This window comes from Rhinoderma darwinii, chromosome 4 (genome assembly GCF_050947455.1).
Source record: "Rhinoderma darwinii isolate aRhiDar2 chromosome 4, aRhiDar2.hap1, whole genome shotgun sequence".
Classification (NCBI taxonomy): Eukaryota; Metazoa; Chordata; class Amphibia; order Anura; family Rhinodermatidae; genus Rhinoderma; species Rhinoderma darwinii.
Window position 1 is genome coordinate 104,408,407 of NC_134690.1, and position 26,825 is coordinate 104,435,231.

The 26,825-nt window shown below is 40.1% G+C and overlaps 1 protein-coding gene across 1 annotated transcript in view; it reads right to left on the reverse strand.

Moving 5' to 3' along the window:
* The window catches only part of LOC142760810 (carboxypeptidase B-like), a 54,081-nt gene extending 28,099 nt beyond the window's left edge, over nt 1-25,982 (reverse strand). Inside the window, exons 1-8 of the mRNA XM_075863988.1 lie at nt 25,918-25,982; nt 25,757-25,832; nt 16,590-16,714; nt 14,428-14,524; nt 14,242-14,343; nt 10,472-10,573; nt 5,422-5,532; nt 5,253-5,343 (exon numbers count right to left, since the gene is read on the reverse strand). Of these exons, the coding sequence (XP_075720103.1) occupies nt 5,253-5,343; nt 5,422-5,532; nt 10,472-10,573; nt 14,242-14,343; nt 14,428-14,524; nt 16,590-16,714; nt 25,757-25,832; nt 25,918-25,982 (769 nt within the window). The remainder of the gene's footprint in view (nt 1-5,252; nt 5,344-5,421; nt 5,533-10,471; nt 10,574-14,241; nt 14,344-14,427; nt 14,525-16,589; nt 16,715-25,756; nt 25,833-25,917) is intronic.
* Between the last annotated feature and the right edge of the window lie 843 nt (nt 25,983-26,825).

A 26,825-nucleotide genomic window follows, 5' to 3' on the forward strand; every position in this document is an offset into this window, starting at 1 on the left:
GCGGGGGAAATGGAGTTCCTGTCAGAAGATCATTACATACCGTGAGGAAGTGTGGCAGAAGTGTTTGCTGAACATTTTTATAATAGTCTATGGGCAATCCGTCTGGGCCGGGTGCTTTGCCTGGTACGGAGGACATCAGACAGTTCCTGGCTCATAAAGGGTCTATTCAAGATCTGTCTGTCCTCCTCTGAAAGGGATGGGAGATTAATAGAGTTTAAAAGCGAGTTTGTAGCCTCTTCTGCTAGAGAGTGTTCAGTAAGGTTATACTACGAAGTATAAAAACTAACAAACTCACTCGTGATACTACCCATATCCGATGCCAACCTGCCCAAACCTGTCTTAATATTATTTATATATGATTTATCAGTTTTCTTTTTTCATAAAGCAGACATGACCTTAGAGCCTCTGTCACCATGTGCGTAAAACTTAAAAGCACTTCTCTGGTATGGTTTAGCAGATTTAATATTTAGAAAATCCTTCAATCTATTTCTAAAATTGGCTAGATCCTCCTGAACAGATATCACCTTAGAGCGCTTCCTGATCCTCTCCAGAGTGAAAATCTCAGCCAGGAGTGAGTTTAATTCTGCATAGTGTTGTTTTTTTAAGTTTGGAACCCAAGCAATTAGTTCACCTCTAACAAAGGCTTTGTGCGTCTCCCAAACAACAGGTGAAGAGATATCAGGAGTTATATTTCTGGCAAAGAAATCGATCAGAGAGGATTGAAATGACTCAACATGTTGAGTTTTATATAACAGAGTTTAATTAAGCACCCACGTCCATTCTCTTGGTGGGAGACTAGCAAAGGATATGGAGAGTGAGACAGGGGCGTGGTTTCAAAGCGTGATAGAGCCTATGGATGAGTTTGTAGCAGAAATGAAATACCTTCCTGATAACATTAAGTAGTCCAGTCTGTGATGTGAGGAGTGTATCTGCGAGAAGAATGAGTAGTCTTTGGTATGTGGATGTTGGACCCACCAAACATGTATCAGATCCAAGAGGTTCAGACATGTCTTAAGTTTCCTTAGTGCACCATGTGCCAAAGCAAATCTTTGGGATGAAGTATCTACTAGAGGATCCAAGGCTAAATCGAAATTTCCTCCCACCACCAACATACCCTCGGCAAAGGATTTAAATCTCTCAAAAATTTCAATTAGGGCCTGTTCACATCAGTCGACTGCGCTATTAATTGAAAAAACGGAAGCCTGCTGGAACTGTGAAAAACGGAAGCCATTAGCAATCTTTCCGTCACCATTGATATCAATGGTGATGCAAACGGAAGCTAAGGTTTCCGTTTGACTTTCTTTTGAGGGGTTCCACGATGGAAACCTCAGACGGAACCCCAAAATGGAAAGCGAATGCTGATGTGAACCAACCCTTAGCCAGGTGATCTTGTGATGGTAAGGGGCATATATATTGGCAATTGATTTTGATACCTGCTATGGTACCCTTGTGGAAAACCTCTACCCTCTGTAAATGAATTTGAGGCTTCATGAATAAAAGGTAAATTTTTGTGAAAAGCTACACTAACCCCTTTAGAGGCAGATGTGGAGTGGGCACTGTGGTACCATCTTGGGTACTGAGAGAAAGAAATGTTAGGGAGATGATGTAGGTTAAAATGGGTTTCCTGCAATAAGAGTATTTTACTCTGGTGTTTCTAGAATTTAGCCCCTTTTCCTAGGGTCATTGAAGCCCTTGACGTTGTATGAGGTGAAAGTTATATCCTGCTTCGCCATAAAGAGTAAATTAGCCTACGGACGAGAACCAATAGAGTGAAAACCTCTTTAAACCTCTTATCTGTGTAGTTGGGAGTGGGAACAAAACAGCCCCGGTACAGGGAAAACAAACATTTAAGAACAGGAACTTGAAACATGTCAAACCTATAATTAGGTAGGATGATAAACATCATAAGGGGATATGCACCAGAGTAATATAATAGCGCAAGAAAATATATAAACCACTTATCAATTATTGAGATATACAGTATGTTAGTGAGAAATGGGTAAATATGCGTCTGGTTAAAATTATAAATATTACATGTCAGGTGTACCTCTGAACATGAATAGGTGTAATTAAACTCAGTAGTGTCTGTGTATATGAATACAGACAGGGATATGTATGCTCTTTTATATGAAAGCCGTAACAATTACACGATAATGCTGGACTCATCTTACTTGGAATTACTGTGAGAAATTATGTAAACCGCTCAATGGTCGGTATAGATGACGTGGCCTGTGATAAAAGGCCTCCCATGGCGTTCATATGCAGTGGCAGAAAGCAATGAACAAAAGCAAATGACCCAGGACAGAGATATCTGCCATGCCACGGGTTACTCTTTAGCAGCCATTTCCTGAAAGTAGCCTTATGTAACAAGACATATGACCTAAGGTCTCAAAGGCCAAGTATGTAAGATGTGAAGATATGTATTTGGAGAATGATACTGGTTAGCAGCTAACCTGAAGAAACATATAGCCTGCCCTGAACTAGTACAATACAGCCCAGCCATTAGAAAATTCAGAAAATAATTTAAGCAAGGCTCGTACATGTGCAAATGAAAGCCATATCAATTCAGTACTACGATTATATAACGGTGGAATTTAGCAGACAAAAAGAAGAACATCTCACATGTCAATATATGGAAATAATCATGCAGGCTCCATGTTGATCTTCCTAGGGGTGATCTTGCCTAGACGCTTTTTAGCTTTAGTAGGCTTACTTTGGTTGACAGTCTCCTACAGAATGGGGGGGAGGTAATAGAGGGCAGACATCCCAGATCCTGGACAGCTGACCAATCCTGGACTACCAGGTTAGTTAAGTTTAGGGTCTCCAAGATTTCCAGGAGATCAGTGAAATGGCGCAAGGTCAGTCGCTTCCCCTCTGTTGAAAAATGTAAGCCAAGTGGGAAGAGCCATCTGTATGGGATGTTCTTATTCCTCAAGGCATCTGTTAGGGGTTTAAGCATTCTCCTTTTTGGGAGTGTGACATTTGCTAGATCTTGAAAGATGAAAATGTTCGCTCCTTCACAATGAACCGTCCCAGACTCTCTGGCTGCTTTGAGAATACCATCTCTCGTTTTAGAGTTAAAGTGATGGCAGATAATATCTCTCGGGGGTTCTTGTGGTTTTAGTCTAGGCATCAAGGCTCTGTGAGCTCTTTCAATAGAAATGTCCCATGACTGGCTATCTCCCAGAATTTGAATAAAAAGGAGTCTGACTGAGGAATGTAGAGTTTCTTGGGGGACCGATTCTGGGACACCCTTAAGTCTAAGGTTATTACGTCTGCTTATATTATCTTGATCCTCTATCCAATCGATTATTTTGTTTAGATGACCCTGACAATTGGCAAATGTTGAGGTGGAAGCCTCCGTATCTGAGATGACCTGTGTCTGGGTGGTTTCAAGTTGGTCTACTCTGTGACCAATTTGTCTGACTTTCTCCTTTATCTCCCGCAGGTCACTGACAATGGGATGTAAAGCTTTCATGAGTACTCTATTGATGAAGGATCTCGAAATGGGAAGTTCATTCAGGGATTGAAAGCTTTCCTCATCGATGTCGTTATCTTTTAGAAATGAATACACATTTTTTAAAGCTCTTGGCTGTTCAAAGTGCGCAACCATGGTTGGAGGTTTTTGAGTGTCTCGAGGGTTTTTCCTAAGGTATCTGCCCAAATTGTTATGCTTGGTAGTCAAGCTGCTCTCTCTTAATTTCTGCCGACCAATCTTGACCATTGTCAGACTGTTAGAGGAGGAAGAGCTTAAGGCGCCTTTACATTTGTGTGCAGAAGATCAGCTGAACAGCATAGCTCGCTGTCAATAAGTGATTTCAGATACTCCAGTGCATGAAAATAGAAGTTGGAGGGAAGGTTACATCAGAAGCAATCCATATATGGCGTAATGATGGCAAACATCCCACTGACAGGAGGGGGGGGGGGAGTGTTTGTGGGCATATGCTCCAGATAGATTAAATCTGTGTCCCACCTGTTGTGTCTAGCCCATCAAGGTAGAACTGCAACATGAGGATGTACTGTAGAGTAGGTGGTTAGATATAGTCAGTTGGAAAGTGATGGGCGGTATGGGGGACAGGTGGCAAATCTGTATTGGCAACAGATCACAGTGTAACTCATTTATAAGGCAGTTTGTTAGTGGGGGAGAGAGGGATAGGCTGAAGCTCCGTAAACTTCAGAATCCTCTATAGTACTTATATGATATCTCCAAAACTTTGTCAGCTATAGTGCAGGGTGAAGGAAATAGATCAATTGTATTGTGCAATGCAGCTTGTAGAAGGGGGTGAGGTTTCACTTACCCACTGTCAGATGAGTGGCGACCGTCTAACCCCGTCAGCAGGTTCTGCAAACAAAGCTGACCCTTGAGACGTTATATGGAGGAGTTCAGGGAGGACTGAAGAGCAGCTCCAGTAGTCGTCGGCAGTGGCTTGTAAAATACAGGTCACAGCTGCAACCCAGGGTAGGCCGCAGGTGCTTATACGCTGGTGACGATCTTCTGGACTCCCCCTATCAGGGGAGAATCCGCTTCAGGTGAGAGCACTCAGCGGATCAGGCCAATTTGGGTGCGAGTTGCCAGAGCTTTCCATCTGCTCCATCTAGGGCAGTTTGTGGTGTACCTGAAGGGTATGTAGTCTGCCAGTCTAAGTAGTAGGCTGTCTCCCCCAGGTAGCAGGGAGGTTTTGGAGGTGTGCGACCGCGTTTCTGAACTGCTGATGCAATGCTCTCCACTTCCGGTCCGGATGATTTGAATATGTAGATCCGTCCTAGGCCGCAATTATAGAGGAGTCGGAGGTATCTCAAATTTGGTATCGATTTTATAGAACGCAGTGCTTGGGACAAATCTGGGGTTTGTTGGTGCTTTGGGATAGCAGGGGCTTCAGATACACCAGGAATAGCAGATTCAAGCTCAGGAGCTCTGAGCAATGATGTCCGCCCCAGACCGCTGCAAGCCATGCCCTACCGGGCATGCCCGCTGCTACTGCATTCTGCTGCGTTTTTTCCGGCCGGAGAAAACGCGGCAATTCCGGAGCGTGTGGACGAGCCCTTATATGTAGCATGAACACTACATTTCTCACTGTTTCACAATATTATTATTTAGTATATAATCCTTTTAACTTTTCATTGATAACCTAACTGGGAAATACATTTTTAGTCCCTTGTTACAAAAAGAAGTTAATCAACTCAGTGACATAATCTTTACTATAAACATTACAGTGAAGTAGAAGTAAACTTTATGCTTATTTTCAACTTACTGCACCATCCAGCATCAAAGTTTCGGTTGGGGTCGGTACCAACACAAGTGTCTTTTTTGTTAGGAGAACGAGTTTTCCTCCACATACGGTCCTGTAAAAATATTCCATAGCTTTAGGCAATGCTAAATAATGCATGTTAATAAAAAAAGGTTAAATAAATATAACTCACAGTAGTCCAGGTGTACACGTAGCCATCAACGTTTAAGACTGGTAGAACATAGAAATCCAGTGTGTCAAGCAGATTGGTAAACTCCTCATCAGAGCCATAAGAGTTAACAGCCTTTAATGTCAAGAAGAAAAAATTGAATACACTCAATCATGAAGATTGGAACTATTTTCTTAAAAGAGTATTACAGTATCAGCAAATTAAGCTTTATTTTAATTGCATAACGAAAATGTATACAATTTTCCAATATACTTTCTATATCAATTCCTCTAGGTTTTCAAGGTCTCTGCTCGCTGTTATTCAAAAAGAGCTTTTATTGTTTATTTCCAGTGCATAAAAAAATAAGCCCTAAAACTGACAGGACCTACAAATAGTAATACTCTATTGAAATTCTCCACAGTCCTGCATGTTATTAGCTGCACCTCCCTCCCTTATAGGAAGTATTTTTGCTAAAAATAATAATAAATATAACAGGTTATTGTCATTCGTGTCTGTTCGGCTTTTTCTGGAAATGAATGTATCGGAGTATGGGCTCAATAGAAAGTCCATGAGCTCGTACTCCGATACATCGGCTTTCCGGAGAAAGCCCAACAGAAACGAATCTGCTGAGCGCTCACACAAACACTTCTGCCGCTACATTTTAGCGATTGGTGGGGGTCTCAGTGCTCGGACCCCCACCAATCAAAGCTTCTGACATGTCACTATGACATGTCAGAACTATGTCAAACGTTTAGTTGCACAATGGAAAAAGGTGAGGGATCAACGGCGCTCCTCCGATGCTATGCCTGGAGTGAAATGGTGTTGGTGGCCGGCTGCCACCCACTGCAGTCCCTCGGTACTAATGCCTTTGCAACGGGGACAGGGTATGTAGAAGATAAAAGAGCAGGAAAAGAGCAGTATAGTATCGGGTATCGGCGCCAGGCTCAGGAGACAAGGAACGAGGCCAGGTAAGTTTGATCAAGGAGATCTTTAATTCAAACGCTAACGCGTTTCTGGACCGGACAGGTCCCTTCATCAGGTCAGTTAACAATGTTTGCACATGTAATGTGCACATATATGCAGTAAAAATCCGGGAACAAACCGGTGCACAGCAGTTGATTTTTCATTCAAAATCTCAGATGGATGGAAAACGAGATAGACGGAGGATCAATATGGAACGAGTCACAAATGTATTCAAATTAAGTATACGTATGATGTACACTATAGACAATACATAAATAAGTAAAGTGATAACATTGTTTTTATAAATACATGCTTATATACTTTTATTTTCACTTTAAAAATGGGAATAAATATTGACCAGGTGCAACTTTGGGACACTAATTCATTATAAGAGTTGAAAATATCTCTATGAATAGATGCATATGAATAATGTGAATTACATGTAAACCTGATGTTAAATTTTAAGCCGCGGAGGGTTTCGATCCCGTAACGGCTTCAGAGATTTTGAATGAAAAATCAACTGCTGTGCACCGGTTTGTTCCCGGCTTTTTACTGCGTATATGTGCACATTACACGTGCAAACATTGTTAAATGACCTCACAAAGGGACCTGTCCGGTCCAGAAACGCGTCGTCATTTGAATTAAAGATCTCCTTGATCAAACTTACCTGGCCTCGTTCCTTGTCCTCCTGAGCCTGGCGCCGATACCCGATACTATACTGCTCTTTTCCCGCTCTTTTATCTTCTACAAACGTTTTGTTGGCCTTTAAGATTTTATATATATATATTGTAGTAGTGCAACTACTGACAGTGCAACCAGAGAGCATGTACAGCAGAGAGGATTTTCTCTGCTGTTCCTCGGGTGTAAAGCCCGGAATAGGGCCTGGTTTGCAGGAGTGTGAAGGAGAAGGGCGGCTTCCACTCCATACAGACAGTCCGTGTCATGGACTGCCTGATGAGCCTAGTTAGGCTTCACCTGAGACGGCTCTTTAAATCAGTTGTGTGCTATTAACACAGGGCTCTCAGTCTGGGCTAGCCTGTGAAAGTCACCACCGTGTAAGGTAAAGCTGTCTATGTTTTGAGGTACTAGGCACAAGGCTCAGGGTCTCTTAGTGAGGGACACTGAATGTATCAGTTAGAGGCTGGACGGCCTAGGGTTTATTTTGTACAGCTTCATAGTAAAACTGCTTGCTGTATTGAAGACAATAAAGCTGACTGCGGCTGGTTTAAACCCCTATCCAATGTGTTGGAGTGAGCTTTCTATGTGTGCCAACCATCTCACCCTGGAGATGGCGATCCCATGAGCTAAGTTGTCCCCCAAGTTGTCACTATATATAAGTCACTGTAGAAACCTGAAAACGGCTGACGGTCCCCATCCAACCTGACAAAGCTTGAGAGAATCTGCAGAGAAGAGCAGAAAATCCCCAAATCCAGGTGTGCAAACCTTGTGGCATCATACCCAAGAAGACTGGAGGCTGTTATCGCTACCAATGGTGTTTTAACGAAGTACTGAGTAAAGGGTCTGAATACTTATGTCAATGCAATATTTTAGTTTTTCTTTCCAATAACTCAGCAAAGATTACTAACATTCTGTTTTCACTTTGTCATTATGGGGTATTGAGTGCAGAATGATGGGGGAAAAGCTTAATTTTTTTTATTTTAGCACAAGACCTCAACATAACAAAATGTGAAAAAATAGAACAGAGTTTGCAAAAAACCACTTAACCCCTTAACGTCGAGCGACGGATATATCCATCACAAGCAGGTGTTAGTTCCCGCATAACGACGGATATATCCGTCGCTCTGATTGGGTGGGTACTGCCAGTGTACCAACGTGATCAGCGGCAGGAGGACGGCTGTTATACACAGCCTGGCTCCTGCCCCAACTGCTGGAATCGAAGCGCGCTCCAATTCCGGCAGTTTAACCCATTAGCTGCCACTGCCAATAACGACAGCGGCATCTAATGCGTTTGACAGAGGGAGCTCCCACTGTCACCCCATCTGCGCCCTCGCAACGATATTGCGAGGCGCCGATCTGTTTCCATGGCAGCCGGGGGCCTAACAAAGGCCCCCAGGTCTGCCTTCAGCAACTGCCTATTAGGCCATGTCAGATGCCAACTGTTTAAACCACTAGATACTGTAGTCACTTTTGGAGTTTGACAGAGGGGGCTCCCTCTGTTAGCCCATCGGTGCCCTGCTGACTCGATTACACGGTGCTGAATGCTTACTATGGCACCCGGGGTCCAACAAAGGCCCCCAGGTCTGCTATAGGTGATGTCACTTAGTCAGAGGCATGGCCTAATAGATTGCCTGTCAGTTTTATACTGACAGGCAATAATGCTTTGGTATACTAAGTATACCAAAGCATTATACATTTCGATCAGCAGATCACATGGTGAAGTCCCCTAGTGAGATAAATAAATAAAAAATGTAAAACAGTTAAAGTTCGTGAAAAAAAAAGATTACAGTAAAAATAAAACCACCTTTTTTCCCCAAAAAGTGGTTTTATTTAGTAAAAGTGTAAAAAAATAAATAAATAACATACACATATATGGTATTGCCGCAATCATAACGGCTCAAACAATAAAGTTAACACATTAATTAAACCGCCGGGTGAACGGCGTCCAAAAAAAATCCGCAAACATCTTTGCAATGGCAAAATGCTTTTTTTTTCGTTCATTCCCACCATAAAAAACAAAATTTAATTGATAAGTCCCATATACCCCAAAATACTATCAATGAAAACTACAGCTCGTCCCGCAAAAAACAAGCCCACATCTTGCTACATCGGTGGAAAAATAAGAGTTACGTCTCCTGGAATGCAGCGATGCAAAAACAAGTCATATATTTTTTTTTAAAAGGGTTTTTATTTTGCAAACGTAGGAAAACATAAAACCTTTACATATCTGGTATCCCTGTAATCGTGCCTACCCATAGAATAAAGGTAACGTGTTATTTACGCTGTATAGTGAACAGTGTAAATTTATAACTTGATAAACAACGCTGGATTAGCAGTTTATTTTCAATTATTTCCTAAAATAAAAGTTAATAAAAGTTAAACAATATATTATATGCACCTAAAAAGGGTGCAATTGAAAAATACAACTCGCCCCGCAAAAAACAAGCCCTTCCTTATATGTCGACGGAACAAAAAAAAAAAAAAATACTATACTCACCTTCCTGCACCTCAGGATGGTCTCTGTACAGCTGCCATTCTGTGGTTGGCTGCTGTACAGAGACCATCAGGGGACCAGGGACGTGTTGCCACAAGAGCGTCACGGGAGGTGAGTATAGTCTTTTTATTTTAAACTATGAAAAAATACTGGGTCATTTTTTGGGGACTTGACATTTGTTGCATATTTAGATAGACACGAGATAGATAGATAGATAGATAGATACAGACATACACTGATAGACAGACAGAATACACACACACACACACACACACACACACACACACACACACACACACACACACACACACACACACACACACACACACACACACTTCATAGGTCAGCAATGATGGTTGCCTGGAGTTCAGTAGTCAGGAGGAGGAGGGGAAGAGAGCCTGCAGATACAGTGCTGCCCCTAGAGGAGATCAGGAAGAGTGCACACCAGGCTCTGTTATTAGCTTCTAGCTGTTATCACTGCTTAGGTCCGATATGAAAGGAGAGCCTGATGTGAACTTCCGTGACCTGCTCCCTGCCTGTACTGTACCTGCAGGCTTCCTCCCCCTCCCTCCTGCTCACCCCGGACTGCTGACAGCTAATGATAGAACAGCAGGAGCAGAGAAGGGACATGCAGTGTGGAGAAACAAGTCCTGCGTGATGCAGCAAGAGAGGTTTTAACCAGCACACTGGTCCAATGTTTACAGCGTCTGTGTGGTGGCCTCTCGTTTGCTGCTCCCACACAATGCTGAAAGCTGCCGCCTGAAGCCAGCAGCTCAACCTGACACATGGCATGTGCGCCCGGCGCCCCCCTACCTTCTCTCTTAGTTGCGCACGGGGCACATGCCCCGCCGCCCCCCCCGAATGCATTATATATATATATACACATATATATATTCCAAGGATTATACCTTAGCTTATTAGCTGACTAGTATACTGTACCTCTTTGACAAACCACTGGCAGAATGCAGGACTGACCCATTCTCTTGCATGGAATCCACAATCCATAAACACAGCATTTTTGTTTGCACCAGGATTTCCAACCTGAAATAATCGAGTTATAAAGTCAAAGTCTTATTGAGACCTACTGTATATTAGTCTGTAGTGAAGAAACTCTAACATGGGTCACTTATATACTGCACAACATGCACATTTAGGCCACGTTCACACGTGGCAGAATTTTTCCGCAGAAAATGTTGGTGCAGATTCGGGGGAAAATTACGCAACGAATCTGCACCAACATTTGCATATTTGACAGGTAATTCAGACGTTGCAGATATCATAGCGGACTTGCCACAGATTCCAGTTTTTGCATTGCAAAGGCTGAAATCTGCAGTGAAATTCCGCTTCTTCTCCGCAATGTAATGAGTATGCTGCGGAGGGGAAATTCTGCACCGCAGCCTAATTTCCGCACAGTTATTTTCTGCAACGTCTGAACTAAGTTTCCTAAAAATGTATAGAAACAAATGTAAAAAACGGCCGCTGCAGAATTCCACAGCGGACTGTCCACAGTGGAATTCAACAGCAATTACGCCACGTCTGAACGTGCCCTTAAACAACTATGAGAGAAATAGCATTATAGAAAGATTTGTACCTACTCCTGGGTATGGCTTTTAAATACTGAAGAGAAATACTGCTGTGGGAAAGAGACCTTAAAGGGATTTTTTCGTGTTGTAATGTTAGGGCAGGGCCTACGGGACCCCTACCAACCACCAAAACAGCGATACAAATATTTCTTTGGAAATTCTCATGCACTGAGAAATTCTGAGGATTGTTGGGGTCTTGACAGTTAGACCTCATTAGGAAGTGATACGTCATCCCTTTCCATAGTGGGAAAAACCACTTTAAATGCATTATACTATAACACATAGTTACAATTCTATATAAAGATGTATTGAATACAACAAGAAAGTACTTCATAAAGAGCGACCATATATAAATAAAAAAAACATTCTGTACACTCAATGATTCAGTCTACATGATCCTCTTAAACCATTCATTATTCACATGGTATTCCAGAAGTGAGACAAAGTGCAGCACTTTATTTCAATTAATCACTGCCCATGATAGTATTTACTTCATGACGATCACAGAAGACTTCCAGATCAGTAGTATTAAAGTTTTATGGAAAATATGATGCATTAGAAAATATAGAAAAACAGTACTTTTTAATACTACACCATCAAAAGATGGACATAGGGTCATTTATGTTGAGATTATCTGTCAAACCTACAGTATAACTATGCAGTATTATATCAGACTGTATGCAGTGTTACTTATATACAATATATTAGATAAGTGTTGTGTGTTATTTGTGGGAGATGAGACTTTATATACAGTAGTGTGGATAAGCTTATTCACCTTTTTAAGTAACTGAATGATTACATAAACTCAATTCAAAGACCATCGTACAAGAATGTATTACGCTTTCATTTGATGATCTGCACAGTCACCTTGAACAGTCGATTTTACAGAGTCTCTTAACATGACAGGTTTCCCTTAGATTAGTGTGCCTCAACCATTGGCCTCATGTGGCACCTGGGTTTTCTGTGGCTACACAGCTGTCGGCTCTAAGCTCCCCACCTGTTGGCATATTCAGTATTATGTAACATTGATGAAATTGGTGTAAAAAAATGATCCCTCACCATGGGGATTGATATATAGCAATATATACTCTACAGAAAGTCAGGGAAAAAAATCACTGGAAAAGGAATTGGAGTTTGTGATAAAATATAACTTTTACTGCAGTATAACATAAAATAGATGTAACAAAACTACATGCAAAAATAAAAAAAAAAGACACATTATAATGACATCCTCATTGATGAAAAAGACAGGGTTAAATAAGCATAAGTAGTGCGAGTATAAACATCATGTTTTATGAAGAAAGAAGCCACAAATTATGAAACATGTATAAAAGATTGATGGATTGTGATTTGAAAGCTGGTACTCCAAAGTATTGATCCTAATATGTTACCAACATATATGAAAAAGGACTTGCAGTAGCTATGGGGTTTGTTGTGTATCACCACCACCCCCCCCCCCCACCCGTTCCTGTTGTGGTCTCCCTCAATCGAGTTGGATAGATTAAGATGGAATCCTGTTCACATCCTCAAGTTTGGAAAGATTCTCCCAAACATGACAGGTTTCCCTTAGATTAGTGTGCCTCAACCATTGGCCTCATGTGGCATCTGGGTTTTCTGTGGCTACACAGATGTCGGCACTAGGCTCCCCACCTGTTGGCATGGTCAGTATTATGTAACAGCAATACCTAATACTTTGCTCTTGAACTGCCACTTGGATTTATACACACTGTTTTCTATTAGGCCCTGTGCACATGGCCGTAGCCATGTACACAGTCAGTGATTACGGCACGAGCAGCCCTAGGAGTGTCATCTGCGGCCCGTCCGAGATCACGGACTATGCACACAGAAAATGTGCATTGACTTCGAGAAGCCCGGACCGCAATCGCGGTCCGTAAATTGACATGTCCTGTTTTTGTTTTTTTTGCTGTCCGGGCTCTGGGCAATGCACGGACCGTGGAAACCACAGCCATGTGCATTGGCCCAAAGTACATAATGTGCCCTATACTATCCGCGATAGTACACAGATGTCGTAAATGCACGGTCATGTACATAGGGGCCTTAGAGTGATTCATTTGTTGTTCAAGATTTTGGCATTTTCCTCAAATAGAAGAAACCTGTAAGCAGTAGAAAAATAAAAGAAATTCCAATATTCTTTGGCTACATGCACACCTTGTGGAATTTACTGCAAAAAATCTCAATCAAAACCACAGATAAACGCAGGTAATTCCGCAGGTAGAATCCGCACTTAACATTGCAATTTTTTAATGTGTTTTTAGGTGCAGATTTTAAATTTTGATGCAGAAACAGGTGCACATTTTATGCTGCGGATTTTGGTGCAATTTTTTTAAATTAACTTTTTAGAAAATGCAAGATAAATTGACATGAGGCAGATTTAAAATACGCATCACAGGTCACTGTACCTGCGGAAAAATTCTGCTACGTGTAGATGTGATTACTTGAAATTTCATTTAATTTGCTGGTACTGTATTACGCTGTGGATTTGCTGCAGAGAAATAGACTACAAATCCGCACATAATACGCAATGTGTGCATGAAGCCTTACCGTTAAAATTTTCCTCCTTGTCTTGTGGTGCCGCTCGTTGCTGGTCTACATCAGCCCTTTATATACACCAGGCCTCAGTGATACAACATAACGTGCTGTGTTGTCTAATCACAGAATCATTATGGATGAATGTCACTGCAGCCTGCAATGAGTGGAAAGTGCTGCCATCAATATTGACCCAATGGAGATCCAATAGGGACCGGTAACGAGCATAAGTGTGTGACAGAAGGAGGACTTTAACTGTTAAGTATATTAGGTAAATGATTTATTTTCCTATTACTTACAGGTTTCTGCTATTTGGTGGGATAACCCCTTTAATGTTCTTCTGGTCCCCTGCTTGGCACTTTGAGGGAATTTACTGAGTGCAGTTGTGTCCACTAATTCAACTTCTAAAAGGACCCACGTAACTGGAAGTAAACTTCTGCTAGAGAATGTGTATGTTAGTGCGGGATTACTAAAAGTCTGCACTGGGATAAGAACACTGTATGACATAAGCCAGGATAAGTTTTCTGCCTCAAAAGTAATTCTTCACTTCACTAATGATGCATTTCATGGTTTAGGTACCTTCAGCAAGTAAATAGGACGACCCTCATATGACGTTCCAATCTGTAAGCGTGAGACAAGGTCTGGATTTTGAGCTGCAACATTAGCAGACCAGGCATAAATCTGTAAAGGAGAAACTATTTTATATATTGTGCCTCCTAAAATACATTTTCATAAAATGTGTTGACAGATTATTTACTGTTGTACCGTTTCAAGGTCATTGTACTTCTCGTAGCTATGCGCCGAGCGGATTTTACTATTCAGTTGACGTTCCATGGCCACCTGCAGATCATCAATCATGATTCTAAAAAAATGCACATATATGGAATATTAATATATCACATGAATGAAGACACTCCAGTAAACATTTGATAAATTCTTAAAGGGAATCTGTCAGCAGTTTTGAGGCCTCACAATTGCTGACACAGCGTTATATTGAAGATGGGAGGGCATTGTAGACATATCTAAATGATGTTTCGCTTCCCCGCAATCACAAGTGCTACTAAGGCGGGCACTTGATGTGCAAGTGCTCCTTTGTTGCTTGCTGCCAGCCCCACCCCTCTGCTCTGCATGACAGCTTTAGCTGTCCCTGATTGTCCGCTAGAGCTGTCACTCAGAGCACAATCTCCGCGCTGGGGTAAATAAACATTGGTTTCTCGCTAATGCAACTTGTATGACCGAGACAATAGGAAAGTTTTGTGCTCTACATTGCTCTGTCAGCAGTTTTGAAGCCTCAAAACTGGTGAGAGATTCCCTATAAGCAGAACCCACTATCTACTATGATTCCTTATTCCTAAAGCAAAGTAGAATGTAGCGGTAGACCCTGAGTATAGGGTCATCAGAATAAAACTGGCAATAGGCAAATTCTGGTAATTGTTCTAAAATGTATTGTCAGAACATCTGTCTGAACACACTAACATATTTTGTAAGGCTAAAAAAACATAAGTCCATCCAGTTCAGCCTATTATGCTGCAATGTTAATTCAGAGTAAGACAAAAACCCCATGAGGCAGGAGCCAATTTTCCTCATTCTAGGGAAAAATTCCTTCCTGACTCCAAATACAGCACTCAGAATAAATCCCTGGATCGTGGAACCATCTACAGTAACCTAGTAAACATAACTTGTAATAGTATTACTTTCAAGAAAGCCATCCAGGCCCATTTTAAACTGACTATGAATACAAAATAATTTTACTATTGTTACGATTGGAGCAAAAATCAGTATGATTGTAATTTTCCAATAATCAGACATCAGTGGCCGTTAGTTGGTAGACACTACTATCATGCTGGCAAAAAACAGCATCCAAGAATTTAGTCCAGCCAGCTATATTTATCTAATAGCTTGACTCTTTATTTGCAGCTTTTGCTCTGCTTAGGCTTCGTTCACATCTACGTCAGGGCTCTGTTCTGGTGTTCCGTCTGAGCTTTCCGTCAGAACGGAACCCTGACTGAAACAAACGGAAACCGTAGGTTTCCGTTTGCATCACCATTGATTTCAATAATGACGGATCCGGTGCAAATGGTTTCCGTTTGTCTCAGTTGTGCAAGGGTTCCGTCGTTTTGATGGAAGCAATACCATAGTCGACTGTGCTATTGATTCCGCCGTCAAAACGACAGAACCCTTGCAATATTGAGACAAACGGAAACTTTTTGCACCATATTCGTCATTATTGAAATCAATGGTGATGTAAATGGAAACCTACGGTTTCCGTTTGTTTCAGTCAGGGTTACGTTCTGACGGGGAGATCCGATGGAACAGCAGAATGGAGCCCTGAATCAGATTTGAACGAAGTCTTAGAATGCAATATACTGTAAGCAGCCCTGTCCTTGAACCTGTATAAACAGTCTCTGCCTCTTCTGATAAAGTAGTAACCAACTTGGAATTAAGTGCTATGAATTTATGTAGACATATATGTATATTATGTGCACACAAGTCCTGATATCTGTATATTCTTCACAGCACTGCTCTTGTTCATGTGCTTTGTATGGTATTGCAGCTCAGCCTCATAGTATGGGTCTCAGTTGCATTACCAGGCACAGTGCCAGGACAAGAGTGGTGCTAGGTCAAAGAAATGCCCAAGGGGTTGAGGCACTCCAATAAGTGATGTGGCCCCTTTTGTATTTGTATCGACTGGGATTCACAATGGTCCAACCCCCACCAATAACACATTGGGTATATACTATCAATTTGTGAAAATAATGTCTGCTTACATGTCTTAATCCCTTAGGTTGGACATACAGGCAAAGTAAAGGTCATTGATCTCATTGTCCAGGTAGGTATATTTTTGCTAAAAAGAGCCACCACATGTTAACATGTTTCACATCTCAAATTTAAATTAATTTGACAATTAAATCAACCAAAATACTTACTCATATGGCAAGTCATTTTGGACAAAAAGAGCTTGAATATCATATGCTACATCATATTCAGCACGAAAGTCAGCACTCTTTCCCACCTCCAGAAGCAATGCAGAATCTGGTTGCCAGAAGTCAAGCTACAGTATCAGAAAAAGTAGAGTGATATAACACTTTATAGCAAGTATATAAAATTAAAAATGTATCACAGTTGCTTAAAAACTTTGTTTGCTAAATGTAAATGATGCAATGCTAAGGATAAAATCCATTAAATAAAATATTTTCAAAAGCCAAAAGTAGCACAAATAATAATGCATGCATACCACTTAAAAACTCAAACATTTAGGTTAAGCCCAATATCTTACCACTGACTATGTCATACTCACAGATTTGTTGTGTATTCCCTGCAATGTATCCCCTGCATTGTCGTACTAAAGTGATTTCCGAAGCGCCAAATATGCTGTGCCTGGAAAATCACTTCATTACGTATGTTGTACTCACAGAGATTCAGAACAGTGATATATAGAAAGTTGTTTTAAGAGGTCCTTAGGGTATGTTCACACGGCCAAATTTCAGACGTATACGAGGCGTATTATGCCTCGTTTTACGTCTGAAAATAGGGCTACAATACGTCGGCAAACATCTGCCCATTCATTTGAATGGGTTTGCCGACGTACTGTGCAGACGACCTGTTATTTACGCGTCGTCGTTTGACAGCTGTCAAACGACGACTCGTAAAAATACAGCCTCGTCAAAAGAAGTGCAGGACACTTCTTTGGACGTTTTTGGAGCTGTTTTCTCATAGACTCCAATGAAAACAGCTCCAAAAACGGACGTAAAAAACGCAGTGAAAACGCAGCGAAAACGCCGCGAAAAACGCGAGTTGGTAAAAAAACGTCTGAAAAGCAGGGTCTGTTTTCCCTTGAAAACAGCTCTGGATTTTCAGACGTTTTTGTTGACTACGTGTGAACATACCCTTACACTGGAAAACTGTTTTATTTGGCCCTGCGCTGCTTGTGATATGGAGAAAGAAAAATATTTGCCACAATTTTGTCAATTGGCAGTAGCAAATATATATAAATTCTTACAAGGCAGAAATGTAAGAAAGATGCTGTACTAGTTACGCTATATTTTCTTGTAAAGACACCTCCTAAATATTTCAATTAAGAGCATTAGTTTAGAGACCTAAACATGGGTTTGGAACCACTATTTGTCAGTGACTTTATTCCTCTATGCAGGCATAGAAACAGTTCAAGCTCTTTTCTTTTTGTATACCGCGCCAAATCACTTGTATCTGAACATTACAGACCTGTATGTTGTAAAGGACTATTTTGTAGTGGCTACTCCAGGTTTTGTAGAAGACACAGCAGGCCATAAGGGTTATGTCCATTTTACCAATTAAATATTGTTGCCCTTATTTAAATGCTATGTACACCTTTGAGGGCATTTTTTTTAATAAATAGATTAGTCCGTGTGATTAGTGTAACTTTGTCGTTTTTTATTAAAAATTAGTTTTACTTTTGGAGATACAGCTGTTCTGTATTCGCTCGTTTTACACCGAATCCGTCAGTCCCGCTGACCTCATGGGTTCGGTGTCGGTGAGTCTTGCGTGTCTCTGAAAATGCAGGATCCACCTGTAAACGATTGCATCTACGTTATGAACTTAGATGTGATCATTTACAGGTGGATCTGCGTGTCACAGACACTGAACCCGTCAGGTCCGCGGGACTAACGGATTCAGTTTAAAACGAGCGATACAGCAGTTCTGTATATAGAATACAGAACAGCTGTATCTCCAAAAGTAAAACAATTTTTTAATAAAGACTAATTACAAAGTTACACTAATCACACTGACTAATCTATTTATTAGAAAAATGCCCTCAAAGGTGTACATAGCCTTAAAACGGAAGCCTGGTGCCAGTAATAGTATTAAGGTACTGTTTTTAGCTCCCTCTGTGCATTACTGACACCCTGACCACTAAATTTTCATCTGTTTTTTCTTGACTCCTCTTTCTCCTGCTGCCTCATACAATCAATTGTTGCTGACCCCGCTCCTGAATGCTGCTTAAGTCTCATGGTTTGATACCTTGCTGCTCGCTGTTACTGGCATGGCTTGATCCTAATTTGGCACCAATGTTTTAATTTACAAACATCACCTAGCCTAGGCTGGCCTTGCTGGGCAACGAGATCTACTTTTCCTTCACTTCTATGTGGGGGCTGGGAAGTAACAACCTCTCTAAGCACTCTCTCTCTCTCTAATAGAACAAGTGCTACTTTTTAGCTACGCTTGGCTATTATTCATGGTGGACACATGATGCACTTAAAAAATTGTTAACATTCACACTCTGCAATCTAATTCTGCTAGTGTGTCATATTGTAATGTGTGTGTACAAAATGGGTGGAATTGCTGTGTATATACCAATATAGAATTATCTATCAATCCTATCTATCCTATCTATCCTATCTATTCTATCTATCCTATCTAATTTATCTAATCTATCTAATTTTGGCATTTTTAAAGATCTTACGTCCTTGCACACGTTGATTCTCCAGTGTACCCTCCCAGATCTCTATGTTCTTGGGCTAGCCTTCCCCTGACATTCTCACACTTGATAAGCAGTAAAGTTGGATGGACTTCTGTGTCTTAAGGGATTGTCTAGAGCGTTCTTGTTCCTCCAGTAATAATGGCTGTACATCTCCTTTGTGTGAATGAACATGTGAAATAAAGTTTCTGAACGCTTAAATAATCTAAGTTCTTGGTTCTCCTAGTAACCTACTTCCTATCATTGTATACACATGAAATAATAAAATGCTTAAACAAGGCAGCATAGGATAAGGACAAATTCACTGTAACTAGTGCTGTGGCGTCTTCAGTCGGTGGGTTAGAGGGGGTCTGACTGCTGGGATCTGCCATTACTTTTAATAATGGTACTAAAAAACCCCTTTAAATCTTCCTACCTATTTACAGTAACTATGTCCGGTAATCCTGGCCAAATTTTTAAAATCTGCCAAATACTGTATCTAATGTGTGATGGCCCCTAATGTCCACTGAAACAAAATATTAACTCAAGTAGAAATGTTTATATAAATGTTGCTGTCTCGATGGAATTATATCATTACTGCTATATATTTATCCTTGACATTATTTTCTAGATCTTCAGATATCTGTGTGTACAGTGACTATTATTTTTGGAATGAAGACTGTAGGAGTGTGTTTCCCAGTGATCACCATGTAGTTAATGAATGACTCCTACTCTCTGAGAGATAATTAAAAAATGTCATTCCACATTTCCGGCAGTGAACATTTTATACCACTCAGCAATTTTGCAGTTTGTATGTATGTGAGTATGCATAGGCTTAAGAAATAAATAGTAAAGTCTGGTGCAAGAATCATAGGAGGGTGAAGTAAATCTATGATATGTATATATAAGGCAGGTCTCTATTTTTCATTTGATTTTTTTTTTTTTTATTCTGAATTAAGGTAATCACTGAAAAAGAACTATAACAATTAAAAATCACTGAACAGGCCATACTTACTCATAAGGGCAGGTACACACACCACTTCCCAGCAGGATGCAAATAAACCACAATACTATATAGAGGGAGATTGCACAGGTGCAATATACTGATGAACAGACACTCTCACATCTACTATTCATGAGGGGGTGGCTGCTTAGTATTATCATGCACACAGATATAGCTTTTATAAGAGTGTCAGTCATATGGTTACATGTAGTGCACCATGCTGGCATACAGCCTATTAGTTACGCCCATATTATTAGACCAGGTGGGCTGCCCAGCACCTTCTAAGTGTACCAGACAATATACTGACACGCTATTCTCTCCCCGCACTACAAAGCCTGGCTGCAACCTGAAAAGATATCCATTATAAACATGAGGTATTAGTTGATATTTTAGCCAAAGTACGCAAGCTTGCAACCCGTGTCAAAGGTCCCCATTGTATTGCGAGTCCCTACAATCCTATTACAAACAAATCACTGAGAAAGAACTATATTAATTTAAAATCACTGAACAGGCCATACTTGCTCATAAGGGCAGGTACACACACACCACTAACCAGCAGGACGCAGATAAACTACAATGCTACATAGAGGGAGATCACTCAGGTGCAATATACGGATGAACAGAAACTCTCACACCTACTATTCATGAGGAGGGGTGGCTGCTTAGTTCAATGATTTTAAAATTAATATAGTTATTTTTCAGTGATTTGTTTGTAAAAGGAGTGTAGGGACTCGCAATACAATAGGGACCCTTGATATGGGTTGCGAGCTTGCGTATTTTGGCCAAAATATCATCTAATACCATCAATTAATATCATTAATATTTATCGTTTATCATGGATATCTTTCAGGATGCAGCCAGGCCTTGTAGTGCTGGGGGAGAATAGTGTCTCAGTATATAGCATGGTACACTTGGAAGGTGCTGGGCAGCCCATCTGGTCTATTAGTATGGGCATTACTAATAGGCTGTATGCCAACATGGTGCACTACATGTAACCATGAGACTGGCACCCTTATAGAAGCTATATCTGTGTGCAATGATAATACTAAGCAGCCACCCCCCTCATTAATGGGAGGTGTGTGAGTGTCTGTTTGTTCATCAGTATATTGCACCTGTGCAATCTCCCTCTATGTATCATTGTGGTTTATCTGCATCCTGCTAGGAAGTGGTGTGCGTACCTGCCCTTGTGAGTATGGCCTGTTCAGTGATTTTGAATTATTAACGTGTATTATGTGGTGAACCTTAGGTGACCATACACTTACATTACGTGACCAAAAGCAGTGATGTAGCTCTAGGGCTAGAAAAGTTTGAATGCCAATAGTCTGTCTAGCCACATAAGCAAGCCAAACTATATGAAGGTGGTGAGATGTTGCAATGATTTCTTGTAAATGCACAATAATGTAATCAGTTTAGTCTGGCTTTCTCACTATAAGAATTAATTTGATAATGTATATAGACGCCATATAGCAAGTCATCCTTACAGTGACATGTAAATTCATTGGTAGTTTGATGGAGAAACCAGGCATTTTTTTTTTTTTTTTAAACCAAGGCCAAGAAAATCTAAGCTACATCCTTGGACAGATTTTGGGGCACCCCTTCTACCTAAGGAGTTTACCTATTGCTGCAATCAAATGGCTGTAATACGGCTATTTGCGGGAGTCATATATTTAGAGAAAAAGTTGGGAATTGATCTCTTCTTGTGTACTCTAAAAGCTTTGAAAAAGGCTTTCCTAAATTATACATGATATCATGTGCAATAATTAAAAAAAAAATAATAATACTCCAAATGCTTTTTGCCAAATAGAAAGTTTGGTGGAGGAGGAATGGTCTGGGGCTTTCTTTCATGGGTTAGGCTGGGCACTTTAGTTCTAGTGGAGGGAAATCTCACTGCTACAGCTTACTTTAACGTTCTAGTAAATTGTGTGTTTAAAACTTTGGAAACAATTGCAAGATGTTTATTAGGCAAGTATATGATTATACAGTATACAGCGGTATATAAGGAGACTACATTCTATATGTTTCCCTTATCACCCAGAGAGATGGTTTTGTGAACCAAGTTTATTGAAAATGTATAGATTACCGGTGTTGTTTTTCTGCCAAAGTTCCCTTTGGCACACTGTCTCGCATATATGCCTATATAAATGGTTCCATGATTAATTGGGAAGCTGACTTTGAATTACCACCTTCATTGCCAGAATTGGTGGATACCTTCTACAGGGTTGTAATGACGCAGGTGATTCTTACATATATGGCGGCCCTATTGTGGGTTCTGGCCTAGGATGTGGATACTTATCTCCTGCACTTTAGGTACTCTCTGCAGAAAAACACTCCCAGTCTATCAACTAAGGGACAAACCCTTGAAGGGTGCTATTGTATGCTCATATATTATTAGAGTACATAGTAAAGGCAAGAAAACAGAGGAAAGGATCCAGCGCTGAGACCATGTGTGTCTGTTTAAAATTGGAAACTTCTTCCAAGTTTTATTGGACAAACGAAGTTAAAATAGGGTAGTCCGTGTATCTTTGGTATCCGTGGTTCATTGGGATAAATAAGCAGGTGCCTACGCGTTTCAGACTCGGTCTGCGTCCTTAATCATGGCTTTCCGCGTCTGAAACGCGTAGGCACCTGCTTATTTATCCCAATGAACCACGGATACCAAAGATACATGGACTATCCTATTTTAACTTCGTTTGTCCAATAAAACTTGGAAGAAGTTTCCAATTTTAAGCAGACACACATGGTCTCAGCGCTGGATCCTTTCCTCTGTTTTCTTGTCTATCCAGTACGTGTGCCGACACGAGGACCCGAGCGCTACAGGCAAGGCAAACTACCTACCCAGGTGAGCTGGAGGACTCCTCCTATTATCTCTACTACATAGTAAAGGCAGCTAGAATCCACACAGCTTAAAATGTGGTGCAATCTGTTAGCCTGAAAGCAGTTCTTAGCTGAGTTAATAGGATTATGCTTAATGAAAAAATGTAAAGCGTTCGATTTCATTTAAAAATTCTGCTTTCGTAACACTGCCATATGAAGAATTATCCCACATACAAGATTTACTAGCATTTTGTTCACCACCAAGGTAAGAAAAAACAGGGGAGCTCTAGATGTGCCCTGTCCACCATTTTCATCATCTCCAGTGGACCACGATAACCGAATTGTGACTATAATTTACTTTCTGCGGACTCAATGGACATCTTTTTCTACCTTTGATTCCTGGGGTGTGTATACCACAGATTTTTTATACCTCTATTTTTATTATACTGGTACCTTTTTGTTTTTGTGTTTGTTTGCTATCTGTGCAGTGACTTTGTTTACTTACTATGTAATATTTACTATTTGCCAAGTACCCAATATAAGCATTTAGGAACATAAGGAGCAGCAAATACTTGATATCAATATCAATAATAATACAATTTCAGAATAATAACTGATATAGCCATGTGTTATTGATTTAAATCAACAATTATTCATACAAATGTTGGAAAGGTATCTGGATTCCTTGACATTTACAAATATTGATGAACCACCATAAAATATGGTATTCATCGTAAAATTTCCTGGTCATTGGCAGTACTGATGTTCTACATAATGATTCAGACTTTTTATGTATTTTGGGAACTAGGTAACATGCTAGAGTTGGTGATATATATTTTAATATAATTTATTGATTCATATTTCAGCATTTTATGTTTCATAATATCATGTCCCTGGTTGATGGAGAATATGTTGGCAGGTTGAGGCTCACAAATGCACTAATTCTGAAAGACACGTTAATTAATTCTGAAAGACACATTAATGTATGACTATTTAGTTACCTATGAGTCACATTTTCCTGTAGCACAGTGACAAAAGAGTGACATGCCAGACAAAGAGATTAGATTGTAATAAAAATAATATAGCATTATTGTGGTATGCCAAAGTTACAATGTCTTCTAATCTGTCTCCATAATGGAGACTCCAAATATTAGTATTGTTAAGCAATTTGTGTCTGAAAGTCCAGGAACAAGCATTCCTCAAGTCTACATCATCCCAGTGATTCTTCTAAAAAAATGTAAGCAAATTTGTGAGCAACTCTCAGGGATATGGGGAAAGTCTTAATAACCGTTAATTTATTATATTTAGTTTCCTTTAATTGTTGTTGTGTAATGTGTAAGCCCACACAAGGAAAAGTACTGGAGGGTGTGTATATCTCACTGGGTGAGATGGGTAAGATATAGAAATCCAGAAAAGCTTGGTTTCCTTAGCAAACCCAGTTTGCTGAGAGTTTTTAAAAAAAAATGTGTGTGTTCTGCGGCTGGATTTCTATGGAATGGCATAATGGTAGGATTGGTAGTGGGACCTATAATTTCCTTAGAAACTTCAATACATGCGTCACCTCTACCCCATTTAGCTCAGGTGAAACTACTGGACTCGCCATAAAAGCTCTTCAGTTAGTGCAGAGAGGGTCAGAGCCTGGGAATCCGCACAAGGATAGTGTGAAAAGCCTGATCCAAGGTACACTGTACTCATAGTCTATCATAAGTGAGGAAACCTGCTATTTAGTTAGTGCCTAGACGGACAAGGTGTGTGCTTTCTTTATATGCTGCAATTCTTGTATGCTGGATTAGCACTTTATTTTTTTAACTGCAATAAAAGCCAAGCGTGGACTTCATATTTGTACGATAACTATATTTTCATTGCCAACCACAACCCCCATACGAACAGATCCTGACAAATGTTTATTTAGTAACCGGTAATATCATATGTGCACAGCCAGAATATATAATTCTTAGTTTATGAGATATGGAGATAATTATAAAGTTCCGTGTCTTGGGATATAGGCATGATCGGGCAATTATAGTTTCGATGCCAACCATATTTATATCTATTCTTAGGGTCACAGGGAGCAGTGGAATAATACATACTCTATGCAGCAGAGCTAAATTTGTTGCTCAAGTCTTTGAGTGTTTGCACATTATGATACGGTAGTTCTCTGCGTTAGGCCTAGTTCACACAGTTTTTTTGCAGGCAGAAAAAAAAATCTAATTTTGAGGCAAATTTTGAACTGCTAGCATTGTTTTGTTTTAACGCTTTTTTCGCATTTTTCATGGCGTTCTTTTGCCTGCGGCCATTGAATCTAATGCAAAGACTGCAGGAAATAAACACCACAAAAAAATGCTCAGAAACGAGCGACAAAGTTTTTTTTCTGCCTCCCATTAATTTTAATGGGAGATCAGAGGTGAAAACCGCTCAAAGAAAGAGCATGCCACTTTCTTTTCCCGTAAGCGGCCAAAAGCCACCTGGGAAAAAAAAATCCTCTGCCTCCCATTGAAATCAATGGGGAGCGATTTGGGAAGAATTTTCGTGCTGATTCCGACGCAGTTTCTGCATCAAAATCTGCGCTAAAAAACTGTGTGAAATGACCCTTAAGATAACGTGGTGGTTTAACCTAAACGACAGATAATAGAATGTAATATAGGGATAAGCTGTACGGATTGATATGCTACATCTGTATATTGTCATTCATACTGTATCACATTCCTCCTTTGTCAAATGCATTAAAATAGATTGTCGGTAATGAGCTAGAAAACTAATACTAAGCTTATATCCGAGCACACATGTACGTAATTAAACAATAGCGCACATTTACGTATTGAAAGAACAGCGCATGCACATACCTTTGTATAAGCTGCGATGGATTTTAGAAGTTCCACATCGTCAGAATTTTGTGGCACTACTCTGAAAACCTTGTCCCTTAAGAGAAATAAATAAATGTCCTTCAACAACAATAATTATGATTCTTAAACCTCGGCAATGAAGATTTCATGTCTAAGCTTACCCATGGAAGGTTACAGGTTCAGCAGAAGCTAATGCAATGCTTGCTATTAGAAGTAAAGTCCACATAGTGCTTAGGTGACACTCACTTTACGTGCAGTTGCTTTTATACCTTTAGTTTATTTGTCTTTTTATGTATTTCGATGTTCTTTTTTTTCCTCTTCACACATGTTTAAATATAGCTGTGGCCCTGAACCTTCATAAAGTGCTCATGTGAAAATTTTCATGACAAACATATGGCATGGGAAGAATTACAACACTAAAATACCATGGATTGATTGTGATAAATATCTTAAAAACACAACTGCACATGGATACTGGGATTTTCAGTCATCGCCTTGATGAGGCTGTTACAAATTCTATTTTACAAGCTTTTCCATGTATCCACCATTACTATCTCTGCAGAAAGTACTAGTGACAAAACTCTGGAAAATACTTGTAAAAGAAAGTCATTGAACAAAGTAGTATTAACCCTTTTTGAAGGTTTCATGTTTTATTGTGTAACAGCATTGGCTTTCTGTTCTTTACAGCGATCTACATTTACAGCAAAAATGAAAAAAAAAATAATAATTTAATACTTAAAGAACTCAAGTTAATATTTAGTAGAAAAACTTTTGGAAACAATTAGTTTTAGGCTAAATGATCACAGCTGTATGACGGCACTGTTTTCAACTTACCTGTCTCCGTTCCTAAGATGCCCCTCCGCGTCGAGCGGCGCCGATCTGGTTCTTGTACATTAAGCTTTGACCCCATTCGTCCAGCTATATACAATGAATGTTCCTACTGAATAACAACAAGCAGAGATCTTGAAAACCGTACAGAATTAATACAGAAAGTATTATGGAAAATTGTATAGATTTTAATTTGACAAAAAAAGAACATTTATTTGCTGAAACTGGACAACCCCTTTAA